This window comes from Pelecanus crispus, chromosome W (genome assembly GCF_030463565.1).
Source record: "Pelecanus crispus isolate bPelCri1 chromosome W, bPelCri1.pri, whole genome shotgun sequence".
Lineage (NCBI taxonomy): Eukaryota > Metazoa > Chordata > Aves > Pelecaniformes > Pelecanidae > Pelecanus > Pelecanus crispus.
Genome location: NC_134675.1, coordinates 18,585,284 through 18,608,075, shown reverse-complemented (window position 1 = coordinate 18,608,075; position 22,792 = coordinate 18,585,284). Strand labels below are relative to the sequence as shown.

Below are 22,792 nucleotides of genomic sequence, written 5' to 3'. Positions count from 1 at the left end.
TACACTACTTTCAAACTAAAATGTATTCACTTACTTATAGCTTATGCTCTGTTCCATTATCTCCCTTACTGCCCATTGAAATATAAAGCTTATTTTTTTTCTCTCTCTCTGTTCAGCCCATGTATGTCTGGTTTCTGAAAGGCAACAATAAACCTCTGACCACAGATGGAAACCAAGTGCTCAGATAAAACCAGAGTTTTCATGGCTCTCATCAACAGAAGTGTGCATGTGTACACACACATCCATGAAATCTCTGGAATAAAGTCCAGGTATCATTACTAGTCTCCAAACACAATGCACTGCACAGTCCATTCCACAGTAATTGAGAAACTAATGGCTATAAGCATCACACCATTTTCAAGCAAAAAGGATGGGATTTTTTTTTTTTTTTTTCCATATGTGTTCTGGCCTTGTTTTTAATCACACTGAGCCTTTATATCACAATAAGACATGGCAGAAACTGTTGCTTTCAGAAAATTCAAGGCATCAGCCTGGTCTAAATATATGGTTCAAATTCAGTGTAAACAGCAGTATGCAGCACAGACAGAATGTAGCTACACAAAATGGAATGTTTTCTTCTTGAGGAAAAAGACCCATCAGCTGCTTTATTCTTTTACTGTTTTCCCCCTTTGTCCCTGATATAAGTTATAGAACAGTTAAATCCTGCATTTCATACATCTCTACATTTCTTCTTCATACAAATCCATATAGTACTCACACATCATCTGTGTCATATGGAAAAACAAATCACAAATTAACTTATATAACAAAATAAATAAATACTTTTATTCCCACCTTACCTTTACTTCTCCCATTTATGTCTAAAGAAAAATGTCAATAAAAACTAGATGTCTTTCAACAAAAAATACTTTTAACTGGCTCAGTGTAACAAAATTATTAGAACAGTGTGCAGACCTATTATTTTCAAGCTTCATAAATATCAAGCACAATTCAAAAATGTCACTATACACAAGCACACAGTTGTGTGCACCAAATCTGTAATTAAGAGCTTAGAATGTATAGCTTCTCAGCAGAGCCCCTCAATATTACTCTTGTTGGATATTTAGAGATCACTCCCCTCCCCCCCTCATTTAACCTCTGAAATGGGCATATACAAGACACATTGCATTTGAAAAACAAGTATTTTAAAAATTAGAAACCTGGTGGACCCAACTGCAAAAAAATCATATCTCCTGAATTATTTGCTGAAACATGTCAAAATTGCATTGTCTGTACCAACTCACAGAGCACCTTTTGGGGTTCTACTATCCTGAAGAACAGAAATTAAAGGGTGTGCATTTGAACAATGGGTTTTATGACAGCATCAGTTACTCATTCTTCATAGGCATCTAAGTCTTCTTTTTTGTGAATCTTACCATGGACACTGCTGCTGCTGCTATTTACTCTGTGTGTGGAGTTGCATAAAGCTTTACTTGTATAGAGATGCAACCAAAAAGTCTCATGGTTATATTTTCCTTCCCCCTCTATACACAGCAAATGTTGGTGAGAGAGAGAAATGTATCTGCAGACACAAATGCAGCACTAGAAACAGAAGCAGTAATGAGGAAAACTATCCTTCATGCATGTTGTGAAGGTGAGGTGTCAGCCTTAGATATAAACTGGTTGCTCTTGCGCAGTCAACAGTCTGTACATAGCAGCTGGCATGGTCTTCATATGAATCTAGAAGATAATAAGACATGTTAATCAATGCTCCTATTAGGCATGCTACCAAAAACATGAGTGTCCATAACCCAGGGAGCACTAGGGAAGAAACTAGCTGAGATAACATAGGACAGAAGGGAAAAGGAAAGCCTGAGAATTTTCATATCCATACTAAGGTCTGGGGAAAAAGGATTCTCTAAGGTGTTGAGTATCTACCAACCATCTCAATTTTATCTGAAGTTGTGGACACTTCAATAATAAGAAAAACCTTGGTGGTTCTCACTCTCACTTCTAGTATTTATGTTTGAACACTAACAACCCAAAAGAGGCAATGATGATGAAATATGCAATGCTGTCTAGGCACACTGCTTGCTCCTACCTCACCAACAGCATTTGAGAGAATGTGAACAATTTTCTCATGAGGTGTTGCTACAACACTCTGCCCATTGATTTCAATGATACGATGGCCAACTCGCACTCCTCCTCGCTCTGCTATGCCTCCTCTCATAAGGCTACAGATCTGGAAGGGAGAGGACAAAATTATCACAGTTTTGATATGGAACAGAGGCTTTTGACCACAAACGATAATTCAATATTTAAATACATGTGTTTGCAACAAAGTCTAAAATGTAGTGGATCACTGATTCAAAGTAACATTTATTAGCAATTGAGTACTACACATTCTCTTCAAAAAGCAAAAGAAACCATCCACCAAAAGCTATCCATATTATACTTGTTACTTCATGGTTTGAAAATTTAAGAGTGTATGAAGAACCATAGTTTGCAAAAAGCTCAAATTGCATAAGCCTTGCATTGAGACAGACTATTTCTTTTGAGACCATATACAATGGTTTGGTCAGAGACAGAAATGATACAGACTGAAAGCAGCCTTCTCGATACACTTTTGTTTCTTTAACCTAAACCAGCCTTTTAACTCCTCTGATTGATGCTAAAGCTATGAAATAAAGTTTATTTTCCTACTTTTGAACTTTGACCAGTTCAGCTTTTAGACTTAAAATGTGTACTGAGCCCCTGCTGCAGTGAGGGAAAAAATACAATTCATTACATATGTAAGCTTTAACATATGTAAAAGCATCACCAGAAGGTCTGGAAGCTACTTACAATCCCATTCTGTACACTGAAGCCTAACTGGTATCTGAGGTCAGGTCTCCTGATCAAGACTGTGGTTACCGGAGGACATCTAACTACATTCAGTTTAACTTGGGCTTGGTTTTTCAAACCCTGCAAAAAATAACCATCACCATGAAAAATGCTGACAAAGATGGGGTGAAACAATTTAACATGAGCACTAGGAAAAACAATACTTAGAATGTTAACATGGGAATAGCCCTGAATAAGCAGTTGTTTGAATGTATCATTATGAAACAGGATTCCTGAATACCAGACACAAGCAACAGAATGCTCAGTGAATTGAATGATGCAGTATAAATCTCTTCTTGTCAAGAAGCTCATGTGGTTGTTTTAAGAAATCTAGCTTTCTGTTGGCAATTTCTTCATTTGAGAACACAAATTATTGTTCTAAAGGAAGCAAAGGAAATAAAAAGCAGGACTATGCAGTTGACCAGAAAACTGCCAAACATTCTGGCTGGGAAATGAAATTTAAAATGTGCAGCTAAGATAGATAGTTACAAAGAAGTGGCTTTTCTGGTGTAGTTGTATTCAATTCTGTAATGCAAACATCAAGTCCTTGTATACTATGCAATAGCAATACTCACATTTACGTTACCCCTCCCTTCTAAACTGGATTTATCACATTAACCATTAAATCTTTGCTACCAGAACAACTAAATGAAGAAGGGAAACCCAAACATAAAAGGGGAGATAATTGTAGAGTCTGACCATTACACATATTCAAGCGTACAGAGCTGTTTCTTGTAGATAAATCAAACTCCAATGTCAGATTACTTTTTTCTATACAACATATAGAACTGAACACACATTACTCTTAAATGTTGCATTTACACACATTTAGCCTTTAATAAACAGAACCCATATGGGAAAGATGCTATGTAGAGAGTACGGTAGCTTCAAGCTTCAATCATGTTAACATTTATCAATTCCAATGCCTGTTTTTGAATTTCTTTCATATGCACAAAGTAAAATATGGGTCCCATTGAAAACAATGGGTTGCCGGCCACTGACTTCAACAAGATTAGGATTTCATTCAGAAAAATAACTCCTATAACAGCTAAGGTAATATACTGATGTCTCTACATGCAGTTTACTGCTGCTGATTTTGTTGAGCCTAACTCTAGACTTGGTACTGACTCGAGACTGACATTCTGCTGGGATGAAAAGGCAATGCTTCTAACTGCCTGGACATGACAGTTGCACAGTCCCTGAATCTGTTTCTGATAGTAGTTAGCACCAGATGCTTCTGAAAAAGACATAAGTAGCATAATACAGTTAGGGAATAACCATCACATATGGAAAGTTTCTTCCTAGATCTGTCAGTTTCTAAATGGTTTATAGTCAATTAGCAGCAAGGCTTACATCTCTAATTTAAAAATAACCTTATGTGAAGTACTTGCAAGATATTCTCCTCATCTATATAAAATGCTTATCTTTTCATAGGAGTCCTTATAGCATACTAAAAAAGTTTACAACCTTAGGATATTTCTGTAACATTGAAATATATACTTGGGTGACTGATGTTTCATTTGGGGGTTCATTTGTGTTATCCAAAAATGTTACATAAACAGTTATAGATGCATGGCTATAAAGACCTGCAAATGCATCGACTACCTTCTTAACAGAAAGATAAATGGCTAGTAGTTCCTCTGGCAACAGCCTCATGTATCCATGAAAAAGGAGTAGAAAGGCCTCTAAAGGCAGGAGACAGCAAAGCTAACTTTTTGATTGTTTTCATTTTGAGAAAGTACAGAAGATTCTTAACGCATCATAGCAAAAGTCCATCTGTATGAGAAAAGCATACATCATTTTTAGAAATAAAACTGATATGGGATAGAAAACAAGTATGGCAAAGCTGATAACATGAAGGGTGGTGAGCTTTGTTCCACTGAAGTTGGCACAGAGATACTTAAGGGTTTTTTCTGCTTCAGGAAAAAAAAGAGCGCTGTTACCAAGGTTTTAATATACTGCATTCACAAGATATCATTTGAATTCACTGAATCCAGAATGGTTGGTCTCAGAGACTTAAATATCTATTACTTGTCAGTGCACAGTGTTTATATTTTCAGAAACCAGAATATCAGATCTTTATAGAGAATTCTTTAGTTCAAGCATTAAGAAAGGAATCCATGGGCAACAGAGACATATTTATTTTGTGAATTACTAAACAAAGATTTTTTTTTACTGCAGAACACTACTACCCAGCAGGGACATGGAAGGATTTCTATAGTCCTATATAGCATTACATTGCATGTCTACATGCTACACTGTGCAGCAGTTCTGTGGTGATTGACTATTTCAATAGGTAACCCAGAAGACAATTTAGCTGACTTTCCAACATTCTCAAAGGCTGCATCTTTCCCCCTCCTGAAACTTTGATGTTTAAATACTCATTCTCTTGTATGTTGCATCTACCCCAGAGGCTCTTAATTTCCAGTTGACTCACCTGCCTTGTGCGTTTACATGCTCTCATGTCAATTAAAAGAAAGTTCTTCCAATTAAAAAACCCCACCATTTAGCCAAGTTCAAAGAAACATTATACTTTCCAATACACTCAAGTTGTTTCTACAGAAAATAAATAGGCTTAATTTTTCTTTTAAATTCAAAGTTTAGAAAAATGTTAAAATATGTTTTAAAAAACCAAGCTTTTTAAAAAATTACTCAGTTCTCTAGAAACTAGAACACAGGAATCATTTAAATGGTTAAAATTGCACCAATGCAGGTTTTAGACACCGATGTCTCAGACTGTCCTATGAAGTTTAGGTGCCTCCAGATAGTAACAGACATCTTCCTTTTGGATCCAAATATTCCCTTGGGGCCTGAATTCCTGCACCGTGCCCTGGTCTAAGCAGCTAAATGCATAGCTCCCTTCTCAGGGCTCAGAAAATAGGTAAAACAGAATTTGCCCTCTACTTTAAGGTCATCAAAAGGAAACTGCTATAAAATGCACAAGATCAAAGTTAACAAACAACAAATAGTTCTATACTTTTTTGCTCTCCCACTACTCCAAGAAAGGTTTTAAAACATGTAGTATCCAGGAATATTCTCTGTACCTTTATAATGCTCTGGCATGTTGAGAGTGGTAAGCCAACCAAACTGGTCCCATTAATTGACATGATCTGGTCCCCTATATTTAGTTTCCCAGACTTCGCTGCTGGTCCTCCATGCATCATGTTGGCTATGATAACTGTAGGCAAAATGGATCCCCAGCCAGATTCCACAATCACTACACCTAGAATTTCTCCCTTTTGCTTTTCAATGTAAACCTGAATCATAAGAAAGAGAGTTTCAAACAAAAGCTTTTTTCTTATCTATGGAACTGATGAACCCACCCCCCATACATTTCCATATAAACAAACACAGGCTTCTCATTCGCAAAATGCCTTTCTTATTCAAAGGCAAAACACAACAGGCTATATAGTTTAACACAGTTTAAATGCCTTCAACCATCAAATAACATTATAACTAGAGATTTTGTTTAATTCAAAATCCCCCCCAAATAGAACTCATCTGTTCATATGGCTGGAGGGAGCTTCTATAGAAGAAACCCTGGCATGATGGACTTCGGTGGACAGAACTAAGTCAGGGAGGGATTTAAAGTACTTGTGACTGTGTTTTCGGAAACAATTACCTGTGTGTTGCAGTGTTACACTACTTCATCTTTATTAATAAAACCAGCAGCAAATATATAACCTTTTAAAACCTGGGGTCAACCACTCTTATCAACCTCAGTGCCTCCAAAAATTTTATACTGTCTACTGTATATTCACTTCACTGACATGTAATGTCTCAAATGTGAAAATTGTTTGATAAAAAGAACCCACAGAGACAGTAAATCATTCAACTATTGATAAATTTAGGGTTCACTGCTTGCTCTTAAAACAGAATTGCCCACAGGATAAACCTACTGGGAAGGATAGAAATTACCTCAGTGAGGTTATTTATTGGAAGCACTAATAGCTTTCTAATTGTTGCCAGTATAGGTCTGAATTCAGGATACATGAGCTTAATGGTGTTATGGAAAAAAAGCAGAGACATACATCTTTGCAGTTTTCAGATTTGGAAAAATGAATCAGGTCATCATTGTACATGTCCTGGGTATTGAGCAAGTCACTATATTCCTTCTGGCTTAGGTCTTCTGGATTGATTCCATTTGCCCTCAGAAATTCCTGGTAGGCCATGCTAAATGCTTGACCTATAGACTGTGCAATCAGCTGTGCCTGTAGTAATTCCCAAAGAAGAAAAGAAGAACATCAATCATTCCAATGGTTTCATTCACTGACACTTTCTCTGTTATAAACATGCTACAAAATGGTTTATGCCTACAAGTAAAGGAACTGCAATAATTTTTTAAAAAAATGAACCTAAAGTAATAATTAAAAAAGCAAAACAGAACGTCAACATAGTCATCCATGCAGTGAACCCAGCTGAACAAGTAACTACACTTAAGAAACACAAGTAAAGCCTTCCTTTCACAGCTAACTACTGCTAACATAAAGGTATACCCATTGCATTACTTGAAATTGAGGCTCCAGAGGGAGAACTTGAGCTCTAGCCTGTGCTAGTTTTCACTTCTGGCACAAAGTCAAGCCATCAGTAAAAAATAAAAACACCTTCTAGAAAACACACAACAGCATTTTAAAAGATAATGAGAAGGCCTTTAAAAGAAGGCAAAAGTATCTTGGGCTGCGTTAGGAGGAGTGTTGACAGCAGGTCAAGGGAGGTGATCCTTCCTCTCAGTACTGGCGAGGCCACACCTGGAGTCCTGTGTCCAGTTCTGGTCTCCCCAGTACAAGAGAGACATAGACATACTGGAGAGAGTCCATTGCAGAGCCACAAAGATGATTCAGGGACTGGAACATCTGACATATGTGGAGAGGCTAAGAGAGCTAGGACTGGTCATCCTAGAGAAGAGAAAGATCATGAGGGATCTTATCAATATGTATAAATAGCTGATGGGAGGGTGTAAAGAAGATGGAGCCAGGCTCTTTTCAGTGGTGCCCAGTGACAGGGTAAGAGGCAATGGGCACAAACGGAAACAGAAAATTCCACTTAAACCTAAGAACACACTTTTTTACTGTGAGGCTGTGGTTGAATACCAGAACAGATTGCCCAGAGAGGTTTTGGAGTCTCCATCCTTGGAGATATTCAAACCACAACTGGACACAGTCCTGGGCAACCTGTTCTAGTGGACCCTGCTTGAGCAGGGGGGGTTCAACTAGACAATCTCTAGAGGTGCTGTCCCACCTCAGCTATGCTATGATGCTATGGTATTTCCTACTCTTCCTTCTCGCCCATGCTTTCGTTTAAAATTCTCACAACCGTGTTTGAAGTTACTGTTGGATAAAGTATGGAAAGGGTGGAACAACTGGCCCATTGAGCAGATCCAGCCCTTAATGTGACTGGAACCAGTCCACGATCACAGAATCATTCAGGTTGGAAGGGACCTCAGAGGGTCTCTAGTCCAACCTCCTGTTCAAAGCAATCAGCTATGAGGTCAGACCAGGTCACATGGGGTTTTTAGTCAGATATTGAAAATCTTCAGGGACAGACTATATAATCTCTCTGGGCAGCCTGTTCCAATGCTTGACAGTCCTCATGATGAAAAAGTTTTTCCTTGTATCCAGTCTGAACCTTTCTTGTTGCAATGTATGCCCGTTAGCTGTCATACTCCCACCATGAAACACTGTGAGGAGCCTGGCTCCGTCTTCTTGATCTCCTGATACATATTGGAAGGCTACTGTTAGATGTCCCTGAAGCCTTCTCTTCTCCAGGCTGAACAAGCCCCGTTCCCTCAGCCTCTCCTCATAGGGCAAGTGCTCCAGCCCCCTGACCATCTTGATGGCCTTCTGCTGAACTCACTCCAGTTTGTCAATGCCTTCCTTGTATTGGGGGGGGCGGGGGGGAGGGGCCCAAAACTGGACGTGGTAGTCTAGAGGTGGTCTAATGAGTGTTGAGTAGAGAGGAAGAATAATTTCCTGCAATTTACTGCTTATGCTCCTTCTAATCCAACCCAGGATGCTGTTGGCCGCCTTTGCTGCCAGGGCACACTGCTGGCTCATGTTCAGCATTGCTGTCTGCCAAGACCCCCCCCAGGGCCTTTTCAGCAGAGCTGCTCTCCAGCAAGTCAGTCCCCAGCCTGTTTTGTTGCCAGGGTTTCTTCCTCCCTAGGTGCAGGACTTGTCATTGGTCCTTGTTGAATCTCATGAATGAAGTTCAGTGGGCTTCCAGCCCACTCCGCCTAGTCTATATGGCTCTCTCCTATGCCTATAGCTTGCTCTTGGCTGCTCTGCTCCTAAAGTTACTGGATGCTCCATAGCTTTCACTCACTGCTGCATTACTCCCTGTGAGCTGTTCTAGTGACTGGAGAAAAGGGAATATCGCACCCAATTATAAGAAAAGCTAATAAGGACGACCCTGGGAACTACCAACCAATCAGCCTCACCTCCATGCCTGGTAAGATCATGGAACAAATCCTCCTGGAAATTCTGTCAAAACATATGGAAGACAGGGAGGTGATTAGAGACAGCCAACACCCCCAGGTCCTTTTTCCGCTGGGCAGCTTTCCAGCCACTCTTCCCCAAGCCTGTAGCGTTGCATGGGGTTGTTGTGACTCAAGTGCAGGACCCGGCACTTGGCCTTGTTGAACCTCATACAGTTGGCCTCGGCCCATCAGTCCAGCCTGTCCAGGTCCCTCTGTAGAGCCTTTCTACCCTCAAGCAGATCAACACTCCTGCCCAACTTGGTGTCGTCTGCAAACTTACCAAGGGTGGACTTGATCCCCTCATCCAGATCATTGCTAAAGATATTAAACAGATATGGCCCCAATACTGAGCCCTGGGGAACACCGCTTGTGACCGGTCGCCAACTGGATTTAACTCCATTCACCACAACTCTTTGGGCCCGGCCACCCAGCCAGTGTTTTACCCAGCGAAGAGTACACCCGTCAAAGCCATGAGCAGCCAGCTTCTCCAGGAGAATGCTGTGGGAAACGGTGTCAAAGGCTTTACTGAAGTCCAGGTAGACAACGTCCACAGCCTTTCCCTCATCCACTAAGCGGGTCACCTTGTCATAGAAGGAGATCAGGTTAGTCAAGCAGGCCGTGCCTTTCATAGACCCATGCTGACTGGGCCTGATCACCTGGTTGTCCTGTACATGCCACGTGATGGCACTCAAGATGAGCTGCTCCATAACCTTCCCTGGCACCGAGGTCAGACTGACAGGCCTGTAGTTCCCCGGATCCTCCTTCCGTCCCTTCTTGTAGATGGGCATCACATTTGCTACCCTCCAGTCAACTGGGACCTCCATTACATTAGTTTTATGAAATATTAGAAAATCATTCACTAAGAAGCTGAAGTAAATCTGCAGTCTGATGCTGTTCCCATTGAATTTGAGAGCAGAGTTCTGAATGAAGTGCTTAATAGGGTATTTTGAGTCACCTTTGACATAGTGTCTGCACTGTGGAGTTCTAGCTCAAGATTTTTTCCCTTTCTATCTTTGGCATGTTCTTTTCTTTTTTTGTGTGTGAGATCCATCATTGTGTATAGTTTCTAGTTTTGTCTAGAAAAGAATCTGATTTTGGGGAACAGTTGCAATTGCTTATCTGGGGAGTTTAAAAAAATAAAAATAAATCCTACCAGTGTGTGCAGAAGCTGTTTTTCAGGATATGCACATTATTTCTTAATGTCAGTGTCAATTAATTTAATGGAGAGCCTTCAGTATGAGCCAGTTCCAATTGCTTTTGCAATAGCCTGGTGATAGCAAACTATAGCATATTTCTCCATCTGAAAAAGATGATTAGAAATGTGAAAATGCTTGGGTTTATTTGTAAATAAGAAACAGAATCTAATGTTTCAGCGGCTGCTTTCACACTGGTTAAAGTAAATCTGGCAGACAAGTTGTGAGCAGGAACATAAAATGTTGAGTGCGTCCATGATTCAGGCTTTCTGTTTGCAGTTCCTAATACTAATTAGTCATAAATCTTTATCTATAAAGCGTTGCCCTGTAGTCCTGTAATACTGTATTTCCATTGATAGTTTTGTGTTGAGTTTGCAAGGCCTCAGGACTGAAGTTTGTCAGGCCTGCTCTGTCTGAACTTTTCTTGAGCTGCCCATAGCTTTGTTTTAACTTGGTTTAGTTGGTTAACTTGGTTTAGTTTTTGTTTTAACTTGGTTTAACATGGCTTTACCAAGGGCAAGTCTTGCCTGACTAATGTAGTGGCCTTCTACGATGGAGTGACTGCATCAGTGGACAAGCCTTGAGAGGCTTGAGGAATGGACTCATGCGAACCTCATGAAGTTCAGCAAGGCCAAGTGCAAGGTCCTGCACCTGGGCCAGGGCAATCCCCAGTATCAGTACAGGCTGGGGGATGAAGGGATTGAGAGCAGCCCTGCGGAGAAGGACTTGGGGGTACTGGTGGATGAAAAGCTGGACGTGAGCTGGCAACGTGCGCTTGCAGCCCAGAAAGCCAATCGTATCCTGGGCTGCATCAAAAGAAGCGTGGCCAGCAGGTCGAGGGAGGTGATTCTGCCCCTCTACTCTGCTCTGGTGAGACCCCACCTGGAGTACTGCGTCCAGCTCTGGGGCCCTCAGCACAAGAAGGACATGGACCTGTTGGAGCGGGTCCCGAGGAGGGCCACAAAAACGGTCAGAGGGCTGGAGCACCTCTCCTACGAGGACAGGCTGAGAGAGTTGGGGTTGTTCAGCCTGGAGAAGAGAAGGCTCCAGGGAGACCTTATTGCGGCCTTTCAATGTATAAAGGGGGCTTATAAGAAAGATGGAGAGAGATTTTTTTTTTACCAAGGCCTGTAGTGACAGGACAGGGGGCAACGTTTTTAAACTGAGAAAGGGTAGATTTAGATTCGACACAAGGAAGACATTTTTTTATGATGAGGGTGGTGAGACACTGGAACAGGTTGCCCAGAGGAGTTGTGGATGCTTGTGATCCAAATGGTAATGGAGTCTGACAACATGTTCTAAAACAAAGCTTTACTGAGGCAGTAGGAAAGATGAGCAACAACGTGCCCCTACGGCGACTCACCTGATCACCAACAGCTAACACAGGATCATAAGCGATGCCATGGCTCTGGCGGACTGCCAGCGACACTTGGTGTCCAGGTCATCTGATAGCAACAGCCAATTGTGCAAATGCCTTTTGAATGTGGGTAAGAGTCGTACTGCCCCATGGCTCCACCAATGGTAGTGTGATTTGAGAGAATCATACCTTACGTGAATAATGTGGGTGGCATCCTGCCTACTCTGCCGATGTCAGTCGGGGGCAGGGTGTTGGCAGTCTGTCTACGCTGCTGATACTGGTCAAGGGCATGGTGTCGGCAGTCTGTCCACGCTGCTGATATTGGTCAAGGGGCAGGGTGTCAGGAGGCAAGGTGTCAATGTCCCATCACTGGAAGTGTTCAAAGTCAGGTTGGAAGGGGCTTTGAGCAACCTGATCTAGTGAAAGATGTCCCTGCCCATGGCAGGGGGGTTGGACTAGATGATCTTTAAAGGTCCCTTCCAACCCAAACCATTCTATAAATCTATGATTCTAGCTCCTACCACCTGGTGGTAGAGGCGGGGATGGGTAGAAAAACAAAGGCATGTAAAGGGAAAGCTCTGATCTCTGTGCCATGCAAGGAAGCAGCTGAGAAGAGCAGACTAGTGCAATCCTTTGTTGTGAGGTGATCAAGGTAAACTTGGAATGATATACATATTGTTTACAAGTGGAAAGCAACATGGCATGAGTGCAGAGCTGATGGGAGCAGTGCAGGAAACTGAGTGTGGAACAGTGCTGTGCATAACCAGAGTGCTGGGTGCAGGAAGCACTGTGGAGTGTAGGGGTGCTGGTCATGGTGTGGAATGAAACTGCCCTCTGGTGTGTAGTTCTGGTTAGGGGGAAGGGGAGGGAAAGAGGATGGGAGGACTCCATAGCCTATGGTGTGGGGGTGTGCTGGGGATGTAGGAACACAGCTAAGCTGTGTTTTTACATGCAGTCCAGTTCAGGCCCCAGTAAGGAAAAGGTTCCCAATCCCAAAATAAAAACTGTTTGTATCTTATATCTACTCAGGCTAGCTCTAAACTTGCTGATGACAAAAACATGATCTCTGGCACTGAAAAGGTCAACAGCACACAGAGTCTGGACTTCCATTATTTTGCAAACTTTCAAATCAAAACAATTTGATGTCAAGAACAATATGGCAAGAAGATGAGGGCACTGCAATTCATTAGCTCAGCATGGGCAAAACAGACTCGACTTGGGGAAAACAAATTTAATTTATTGACAATTAAAATAGATTTAGATAGTGAGAAACAAAGAAAAAAATTAAAACAACACCTTCCCCAAACCCCTACCCTTTTTTCCCAGGCTCAACTTCACTCCCTCATTCCCAGCTCCTCTACCTCCTTCCTCCCACCCTGAGTGGCACAAGGGGGATGGGGAATGGGGGTTTAGGTCAGTCCATAACAGTTCCTTTCTGCCACTCCTTCCTTCTCACTCTTTTCTCATGCTCCAGTGTGGATCCTCTCCACAGGCTACAGTCCGACAGGAAAAATCTGCTCCAGCATGGATTCTCCACAGGCCACAGTTCCTGCCACGAACCTGCTCCAGTGTGGGCTCTTCATGGGCTGCAGTTCCTTCAGGAAATATCCAACTGCTCCAGCATGGTCTCTTCCACAGGCTGCAAGGAAATACCAGCTCTGGTGCCTGGAGCACCTCTTCCCCCTCCTTCTCTGATCTTTGTGTTCACGCGGTTGTTTCTCACACTTTTTTTTCCTCACTTCTCACCGCTTGTGCAGCATTTTGCCCTTTCTTGAATATGTTTTCTCAGAGGTACTACCAGCTTCGCTGATTGGCTCAGCTTTGGCCTGTAGTGGGTTTGCTGCGGAGACGGCTGGAACTGGCTGTGTCAGGCACAGGGCAGCCCCTGCTCTCTTCTCACAGAGGCCACCCCTGCAGCTCCCCTACTACCAAAACCTTGCCACGCAAGCCCAATACAAAAGTGAATGGAAGAAAACAAGGACAACTGGAAAGTTTGGAGACTTGGTTGCATTTCAATAAACTGGAAACCCAGTCACAGGGGGACACCCTAGAAAATGAATGAAAGAAAACCAGGGAATTAGAAGCATAACTGGAAAATCTAGAGACCCAGTTGTGCTCACATAAAGTGGAACTACAAGCACAACTGGAAAATCTGGATACCTGGTTGTGCTCAGATAAACTAGAAGCCCGGGTACAAGGGGAGACCCTGGAAAATGAGCAAAAGAAAACAAGGGAATTGCAGACACAACTGGAAAGTTTGGAGACAAGCTTGTGCTTGGATTAGCTGGAAGCCCAGGTACAGGGGGACATGCCAGAAACCCAAGTACACACAGTGAGGAAGCAGCAGAGTGCCTTCACTGGGCAATGACTGCATAGGGGTTGAGTAGTTAGTTACTCCTGTGATTATTGGGATGGTGACAGCAGGGGTTCCTCTGCCAAAGAACAGACTGAAGGGTCTGAGGACAAAAAACATATATCAATCCCTGTGCATCCTTTGCTTATTAACAAAGCAAAAGGAACCCCAAGGGCACCACAGCATACAATATCAGTGTGAGATTACAATTGGACCGAGCTGCAGAATGTGGCAGACTCCTATTGGCAGAAGTCCGGGGAGAGAATAGGACAGTGGTTACCGTGAGTGTGGGACCAAGGAAGGGATAGTGTACAACTGAGCCCCCAAGAAATGACACATCTGGGAGCAATTTCGCAAAATCCAGTGGTGACACAATGATTAAAAGGGGCTTGGGCAAATGGAAATGTGAGTTATTCTCTTTGGGAATGGTTGCGGGAGGGCAGTAAAGACACAGCATCCATCCCCATTTGGTTGGAATGATAGCACAGTGACATGGAAACATATAGATGAGGGGGGCAGTATTTGAGAGACTGGCTATTCTACAGGGTATTTATAACCCTGCCTTCACTGGGCCTCTGCTTCCCCCACTGTCACGAATGCAGGTTTGTGAATCCTGCTGATTATGTTAATTTGTTGTGACTGAGTGACTTTACACAATTTGATTTAGTAGCAGTTTAAAAGTTACTTGTGGCAAATCGCAGAATTCTTAATAGCACTCAGTCATCAGTGATTAACAAAGTGATTAGACAAAATTGACCAAAATAGTGACTTAGTTACAGATTCAAAGATGGCAAGGCTCACTCTATTACTACATGGAAGAAGTGCATGAAGGAAAATTAAGTTACACTGAGTTGGAATGATTCACAAAGAGATCGTAGATGCAGAGGATAAGGAGGACCCTCCAGTTGAGTCACAAGGTTCAGAATAGACCCCCTTGCTTTCTAAACTCCTTTCCAGAGAGGAGTCTGGGTGCGGCTAGGTCCAATCTTAGTCTCAGACTTGGTCAGCAGTTTATGTGAATAAGGATATTATATATATGTGTATATCTAGTACATGGAAGAAGTGCATAAAAGAAAATTAGGTTACACTCGAGTGAGAGAGATCGTGGATGCCAGGGGATAAGGAGGATTCTCCCGTTGAGTCACGAGTTTCAGAATAGACCCCCTTGCTTTCTAAACTCCTTTCCAGAGAGGAGTCTGGGTGCAGCTAGGTCCAATCTTCGTCTCAGACTTGGTCAATGGTTTATGTGAATAAGGATAATACAGCAGTATAAGACTCACTTTGTAATTAAATCATACATCTACAGACTACTTAAACCGATTCACACATGCATACACACAAACATGAATACACACACACACACATATATATATAAAAAAATGGTATACCTGTTAAAAATTCCCCTTGAGTTCAGTGAAATATTCACGTCAAATGCCTTGGCATTTCTCAACGGGCGAGGGTTGAGCCTCAAGGAGTGAAAGGTTTCAGCCCAGGCTCCACTGTCGGTCTTTGGCAATGGACCTCCGATTTCTGCAAACTTTGAGAGTTTGCTAGCTCTGAGAGGTGTCCCGCTCAGAGGGAGGTGCTGGTGCAGCCCGCTGCAGTCCAGGAGAGCTCAAAGGGCCTCAATTAGGACTGCTGTTTTATAGGATCGTGAAATGATTGGCTTTAGTCATTGTAAATCTCCATCCGAGCCATGATCTGGGTCAGTAATTACTGCTCTGTTTCAAAGCTGTCAGGGGTAACTTGATTGTTCTCACTCCCTGCTTCAACCATGTAAGAGTTTCTGATAAGGACAAGGTCGCTCTCCGCTTCAACCATGTAGGAGTTTCTGGTATAATTAAGGGGCACCTAACTGACCAACTTGCTACACAAGGTCGCGGTCTGGCAGGAATCCCTGAGGTTGTAAAGCGGTTGAAGAGAAAAAAGGTTTGGGGGGGGATGCACCACCACACCCACCACCACTGAAGAAAAGGAGACCACACTGGGACCAATTATCCCAGTCTGGTGGCTCGCTGGAAAACATACAAAGTCCATTCCAACTGACTAGATTTGGATCCCACCCCCAAGGTGCAACAGGTGCACAGGCGGCAATATCGCACCAACCGAGACTCCCTGATTCCCATCCATAACCTGATTCGTCGACTGGAGAGCCAGGGAGTGATCAGCAAGACTCGCTCACCCTTTAACAGTCCCATATGGCCAGTGCGAAAGTCTAATGGGGAGTGGAGACTAACAGTGGACTATCGTGGCCTGAACGAAGTTACACCGCCGCTGAGTGCTGCCGTGCCAGACATGCTAGAACTTCAATACGAACTGGAGTCAAAGGCAGCTAAGTGGTATGCCACAATTGATATTGCTAATGCATTTTTCTCCATCCCTTTGGCAGCAGAGTGCAGACCCCAGTTTGCTTTTACCTGGAGGGGTGTTCAGTACACCTGGAACCGACTGCCCCAGGGGTGGAAGCACAGCCCCACCATTTGCCATGGACTGATCCAGATGGCACTGGAACAGGGTGAAGCTCCAGAACATCTGCAGTATATTGATGACATCATTGTGTGGGGCAACACAGCAGAAGACGTTTTTGAGAAGGGAAAGAAAATAGTCCAAATCCTTCTGAAGGCTGGTTTTGCCATAAAACAGAGTCAGGTCAAGGGACCTGCACAGGAGATCCAGTTCTTAGGAATAAAATGGCAAGATGGACGTCGTCAGATCCCAATGGATGTGATCAACAAAATAACAGCTATGTCCCCACCAACTAGCAAAAATGAAACACAAGCTTTCTTAGGCGTTGTGGGTTTTTGGAGAATGCATATTCCAAATTACAGCCAGATCGTAAGCCCTCTCTATCAAGTGACCCGGAAGAAGAACGATTTCAAATGGGGCCCTGAGCAACAACAAGCCTTTGAACAAATTAAACGTGAGATAGTTCATGCAGTAGCCCTTGGGCCAGTCCGGGCAGGGCAGGATATTAAAAATGTGCTCTGCACTGCAGCCGGGGAGAATGGCCCTACCTGGAGCCTCTGGCAGAAAGCACCAGGGGAGACTCGAGGTCGACCCCTAGGGTTTTGGAGTCGGGGATACAGAGGATCCGAAGCCCGCTATACTCCAACTGAGAAGGAGATACTGGCAGCATATGAAGGGGTTCGAGCTGCTTCAGAAGTGGTTGGTACTGAAGCACAGCTCCTGCTGGCACCCCGACTGCCGGTGTTGGGCTGGATGTTCAAAGGGAGGGTCCCCTCTACACATCATGCAACTGATGCTACATGGAGTAAGTGGGTTGCATTGATCACACAACGGGCTCAAATAGGAAGCCCCAGTCGCCCAGGAATCTTGGAAGTGATCATGGACTGGCCAGAAGGAAAAAACCTTAGAATATCACTAGAGGAGAAGGTGACACGTGCTGAAGAGGCCCCACTGTATAATAAATTGCCAGAAAATGAAAAGCAATATGCCCTGTTCACTGATGGATCCTGTCGTCTCGTGGGAAAGCATCGGAGGTGGAAAGCTGCTGTATGGAGTCCTATACGACAAGTCGCAGAAACTGCTGAAGGAGAAGGGGAGTCGAGTCAGTTTGCAGAGGTGAAAGCCATCCAGCTGGCTTTAGATATTGCTGAAAGAGAAAAGTGGCCAGTCCTTTATCTCTATACTGACTCATGGATGGTGGCAAATGCCCTGTGGGGGTGGCTGCAGCAATGGAAGCAGAGCAACTGGCAGCGCAGAGGCAAACCCATCTGGGCTGCCGCATTGTGGCAAGATATTGCTGCCCGGGTAGAGAACCTGTTTGTAAAAGTTCGTCATGTAGATGCTCATGTACCTAAGAGTCGGGCCACTGAAGAACATCAAAACAACCAGCAGGTGGATCAGACTGCTAAGATTGAAGTGGCTCAGGTGGATTTGGACTGGCAACATAAGGGTGAATTATTTATAGCTCGGTGGGCCCATGACGCCTCAGGCCATCAAGGAAGGGATGCAACGTATAAATGGGCTCGTGATCGAGGGGTGGACTTAACTATGGACAGTATTGCACAGGTTATTCATCAATGTGAAACATGCGCCGCAATCAAGCAAGCCAAGCAGTTCAAGTCCCTTGGGTATAGTGAACGATGGCTGAAATATAAAGATGGGGAAGCCCAATGTGTACCTCAAGGGAATTTGATTTTGGGTGAAAATAGCCAATGAACTGAATTGTATAATATTAATTGCTTTATAATACTGTATGTTATCTCTTAACTATATGTTATCTCTTAACTGCATGTTAATATAATAATATAGTAGGTTAGTATTAAGTATATAATACTATATATTATGATTGCTATATGCCGCATCAATGGTATTGCAGTAAGAATTGCCCAGCTTAATGAAAATGAACTTTGATGAAACCATGTTGGAATGAGAACTGACTTCAGCATGCAACAGTCCAACACTGCACACCACCTCTCCTGCTCTGAAAGACTGTGATAACAGATGGAACCCAAAGTCATGGGCTAAATGAACTCAATGGACATTTTAGAGGGATGGGCCATAGACGAAGGGAATGATATCTGTGTGTATATCAAGATAGGGAAAGCGGTGGTGATTAATTAGAACACATTGGAAAGGGGAGGGCCTGTGCATGACGTAGATGGTATAGAATAAGGGGGTGGATACTGTCCTGGTTTGGGCTGGGATAGAGTTAATTTTCTTCCTAGCAGCAGGCATAGTGCTGTGTTTTGGATTTAGTAGGAGAAGAATGTTGATAACATGCTGATGTTTTTAGTTGTTGCTGAGTACTGCTTATGCTAGTCAAGGACTTTTTCAGCTTCCCATGCTCTGCCAGGCGCACAAGAAACTGGGAGGGGGCACAGCCAGAACAGTTGATCCAAACTGACCAAAGGGCTATTCCATACCATATGACGTCATGCTCAGTATATAAACTGGGGGGGGGTGGCCGGGGAGCAGCGATCGCTGCTCGGGAACTGTCTGGATATCGGTCGGTGGGTGGTGAGCAATTGCATTGTGCATCACTTGCTTCGTGTATCATTATTATTATTATCATTATTATACTGTTACTATTAGCATTACTATTTTACTTTATTTCAATTATTAAACTGTTCTTATCTCAACCCAGGAGTGTTTCTCACTCTTACTCCTCCGATTCTCTCCCCCATCCCATCGGGGTAGGGGGAGTGAGCGAGCGGCTGCGTGGTGCTTAGTTGCTGGCTGGGGCTAAACCACGACAGGCTGGGATAGAGTGAATTTTCTTCCTAGTAGCTGGCATAGTGCTGTGTTTTGGATTTAGCATGAGAATAATGCTGATAAGACACTGATGTTTTAGTTGTTGCTAAGTACTGCTTACTACTAGTCAAAGACTTTTCAGCTTCCCATGCTCTGCCAGTTGCACAAGAAGCTGGGAGGGAGCATAGGCAGGATAGCTGACCCAAACTGACCAAAGGGGTATTCCATACCATATGACATCATCCTTGGTATATAAACTGGGGGGACTTGGCCAGGGGGCAGCAATCGCTGCTCGGGAACTGTCTGGGTGTCGGTCGGCAGGTGGTGAGCAATTGCATTGTGCATCACTTGTTTTGTATATTCTTTTTTCATTATTATTATTGTTACTTGCTCTTCCTCTGCTGTCCTATTAAACTGCCTTTATCTCAACCCACGGGTTTTACTTTTTTTTTCCGATTCTCTCCTCCATCCCACTGCGGGGAGGAAGGTGAGCGAGCAGCTGTGTGGTTAACAAAACAGGCTGGAGATTGACTAGCTGTGGAGAAGCTCTGTTGAAAAGGCTCGGGGGGGGGGGGTCTTGGAAGACAGCAATGCTGAACATGAGCCAGCAGTGTGCCCTGGCAGCAAAGGCGGCCAACAGCATCCTGGGTTGGATTAGAAGGAGCATAAGCAGTAAATTGCAGGAAATTATTCTTCCTCTCTACTCAACACTCATTAGACCACCTCTAGACTACCACATCCAATTTTGCCCCCCCCCCCCCCCAATACAAGGAAGGCATTGACAAACTGGAGTGAGTTCAGCAGAAGGCCATCAAGATGGTCAGGGGGCTGGAGCACTTGCCCTATGAGGAGAGGCTGAGGGAACGGGGCTTGTTCAGCCTGGAGAAGAGAAGGCTTCAGGGACATCTAACAGTAGCCTTCCAATATGTATCAGGAGATCAAGAAGACGGAGCCAGGCTCCTCACAGTGTTTCATGGTGGGAGTATGACAGCTAACGGGCATAAAATGAAACAAAAGAGGTACAGACTGGATACACAGAAAACCTTTTTCACCATAAAATGATTAAGATGATTAAGGGATTGGAGCATCTGGCATACAAGGAAAGGCTGAGAAAGCCTCTCAGCCTCATACTCTCATACTCTCTCTCTCTTTGTTTAGCCTGAAGAAGGCTCAGGGGGATCTTATCAATATGAATAAATATGTGATGGGAGGGAATAAAGAAGACAGAGACAGATGCTTCTCACTGATTCTCAGTGACAGGACAAGGGGCAGTGGGCACAAATTAAGATACAGGACATTCTGTCTGAACATAAGAAAAAAAAAATTATTGTGAGGGTGGACAAACACTGGAACAGGTTACCAGAGAGGTTGTGGAATCTCTGTCCTTAGAGGTTGTGCTGGGTTCACCTTGGCTGGCTGCCAGGTGCCCACCAAGCTGCTCTATCACTCCCCCTCCTCAACAGGACAGGGGGAGAAAATACCACAAAAAACTTGTGGGTCGAGATAAGGACAGGGACACCAGTTACCAATTACCATCATGGGCAAAACAGACTCGACTTGGGGAAATTAATTTAAATTTATTGCCAATTAAAAACAGAGTAGGATAGTGAGAAATAAGAAAAAAAAATCTAAAAACACCTTCCCCCACCCCTCCCTTCTTCTCAGGCTCAACTTCTCTCCCAACTCTTCTACCTCCTCCCTCCCAAGCGATGCAGGGATATGGGGAACGGGTGTTGTGGTCAGTTCATAATGCTTCATCTCTCCCACTCCTTCCTCCTCACACTGTTCCCCTGCTCCAGCATGGGATCCCTCCCACAGGATACAGTCCTTCATGAACTTCTCCAACATGGGTCCTTCCCATGGGCTGCAGTCCTTCAAGAACTGCTCCAGCGTGGGTCCCCCATGGGCCACAGGTCCTGCCAGGAGCCTGCTCCTGCGTGGGGTCTCCGCAGGCTGCAGGGTGGATATCTGCTCCTGTGTGAGCTCTCCACAGGCTGCAGGGTGGATATCTGCTCCACCATGGTCCTCCATGGGCTGCAGGAGGACAGCCTGCCTCACCATGGTCTTCACCACGGGCTGCAGTGGAATCTCTGCTCCAGTGCCTGGAGCACCTCCTCCCCCTCCTTCTTCATTGACCTTGGTGTCTGCAGAGTTGTTTCTCTCACATTTTCTCACTCCTCTCTCACATTTTCTCACTCCTCTCTCACAGCTGCTGCGCAGCAGATTTTTACCCTTTTTAAAATATATTATCACAGAGGCACTACCAATGTTGCTGACTGGCTCAGCTTTGGCCAGCGGTGGGTCTGTCTTGGAGCTAGCTGATACTGGCTCTGTCCAACATGGGGGCAGCTTCTGGTGTCTTCTCTCAGAAGCCAGCCCTGTAGCCCTCCCGCTACCAAAAACCTTGCCATGTAAACCCAGTACAGAGATTTTCACAACCAAACTGTACAAAGCCCTGGAAATCTTGTCTGACTTCATAGCTGATTCTACTTTGAGCAGGAGGTTGGACTAGGGACCTTCTGAGGGCCCTTTCAACCTGAATTTGCCTATAATCCTAAGATATTTTCTGCTCTCAGCTTTCAAAGCATATCTCCCTGCATCGGGACAGTGAAGGTCTCCCAATATTAATTGCACTGTTTCAAAAGTGTGCCATACAGATGCACTGGTACCCAACACTTTTCAAAGAGTGCTCTCAAAGCCAGCCTGGACTCCTAGGTTATCTGGATAATGTTATTGAATTTTGAGAGCATCCTTAAGTGCCTGAAAAAAACATTTTTACAGGCTGTACCTTTGATCATACACTACCTCCTATTAGGGATATTGGTGATCTTCAGCCACCTTGAAAACATGCTAAGATAGGCACTGCATTTGGACTACATTGCGTTGCCAATTGGTCGTCTTCCACTGCTGTAGCCACCCCCATAGGGCATTAGCCACCATCCAGGAGTCAGTATAGAGACAGAGTACTGGCCACTTTTCTCGTTCAGCACTCTCCAGGGACAGATGGATGGCTTTCAGTTCTGCAAGCTGACTTGACTCACCTTCTCCTTCAATGGCTTCAGCGACTTGTTGTGTGGGACTCCACACAGCAGCCTTCCACTTCCGATGGTTTCCTACAACATGACAGAATCCATCAGTAAACAAAACATAATGCCTTTCATCTTCTGATATCTAATGATATGGTGGTGCCTCTTGGGCATGAGCTACCTCCTCAGGCGATGCTCCAAAATCTCTGCCTTCTGGCCAGTCCATGATCTCTTCCAGGATTCCTGGGCAGTTGGGGTTCTCCATTTGAGCCTGTTGTGTGATCAGCGCTACCCTCTTACTCCATGTAGCGCTGGTTGCCTGATGTATAGAGGGGACGTTTCCTTTGC

The 22,792-nt window shown here is 43.9% G+C and overlaps 1 protein-coding gene across 1 annotated transcript; it reads right to left on the bottom strand.

The window, feature by feature from the left end:
- Positions 1 to 1,608: 1,608 nt before the first annotated feature.
- On the bottom strand, positions 1,609 to 22,709 carry LOC142596468 (amyloid-beta A4 precursor protein-binding family A member 1-like). The gene is made up of 7 exons (XM_075725589.1): positions 22,626 to 22,709; positions 22,460 to 22,531; positions 6,855 to 7,034; positions 5,868 to 6,080; positions 2,785 to 2,904; positions 2,042 to 2,182; positions 1,609 to 1,680 (listed from the first exon to the last, which is right to left on the bottom strand). The coding sequence occupies exons 1-7, from the start codon at positions 22,707 to 22,709 to the stop codon at positions 1,609 to 1,611; spliced, it is 882 nt and encodes a 293-aa protein (XP_075581704.1).
- Positions 22,710 to 22,792: the final 83 nt, after the last annotated feature.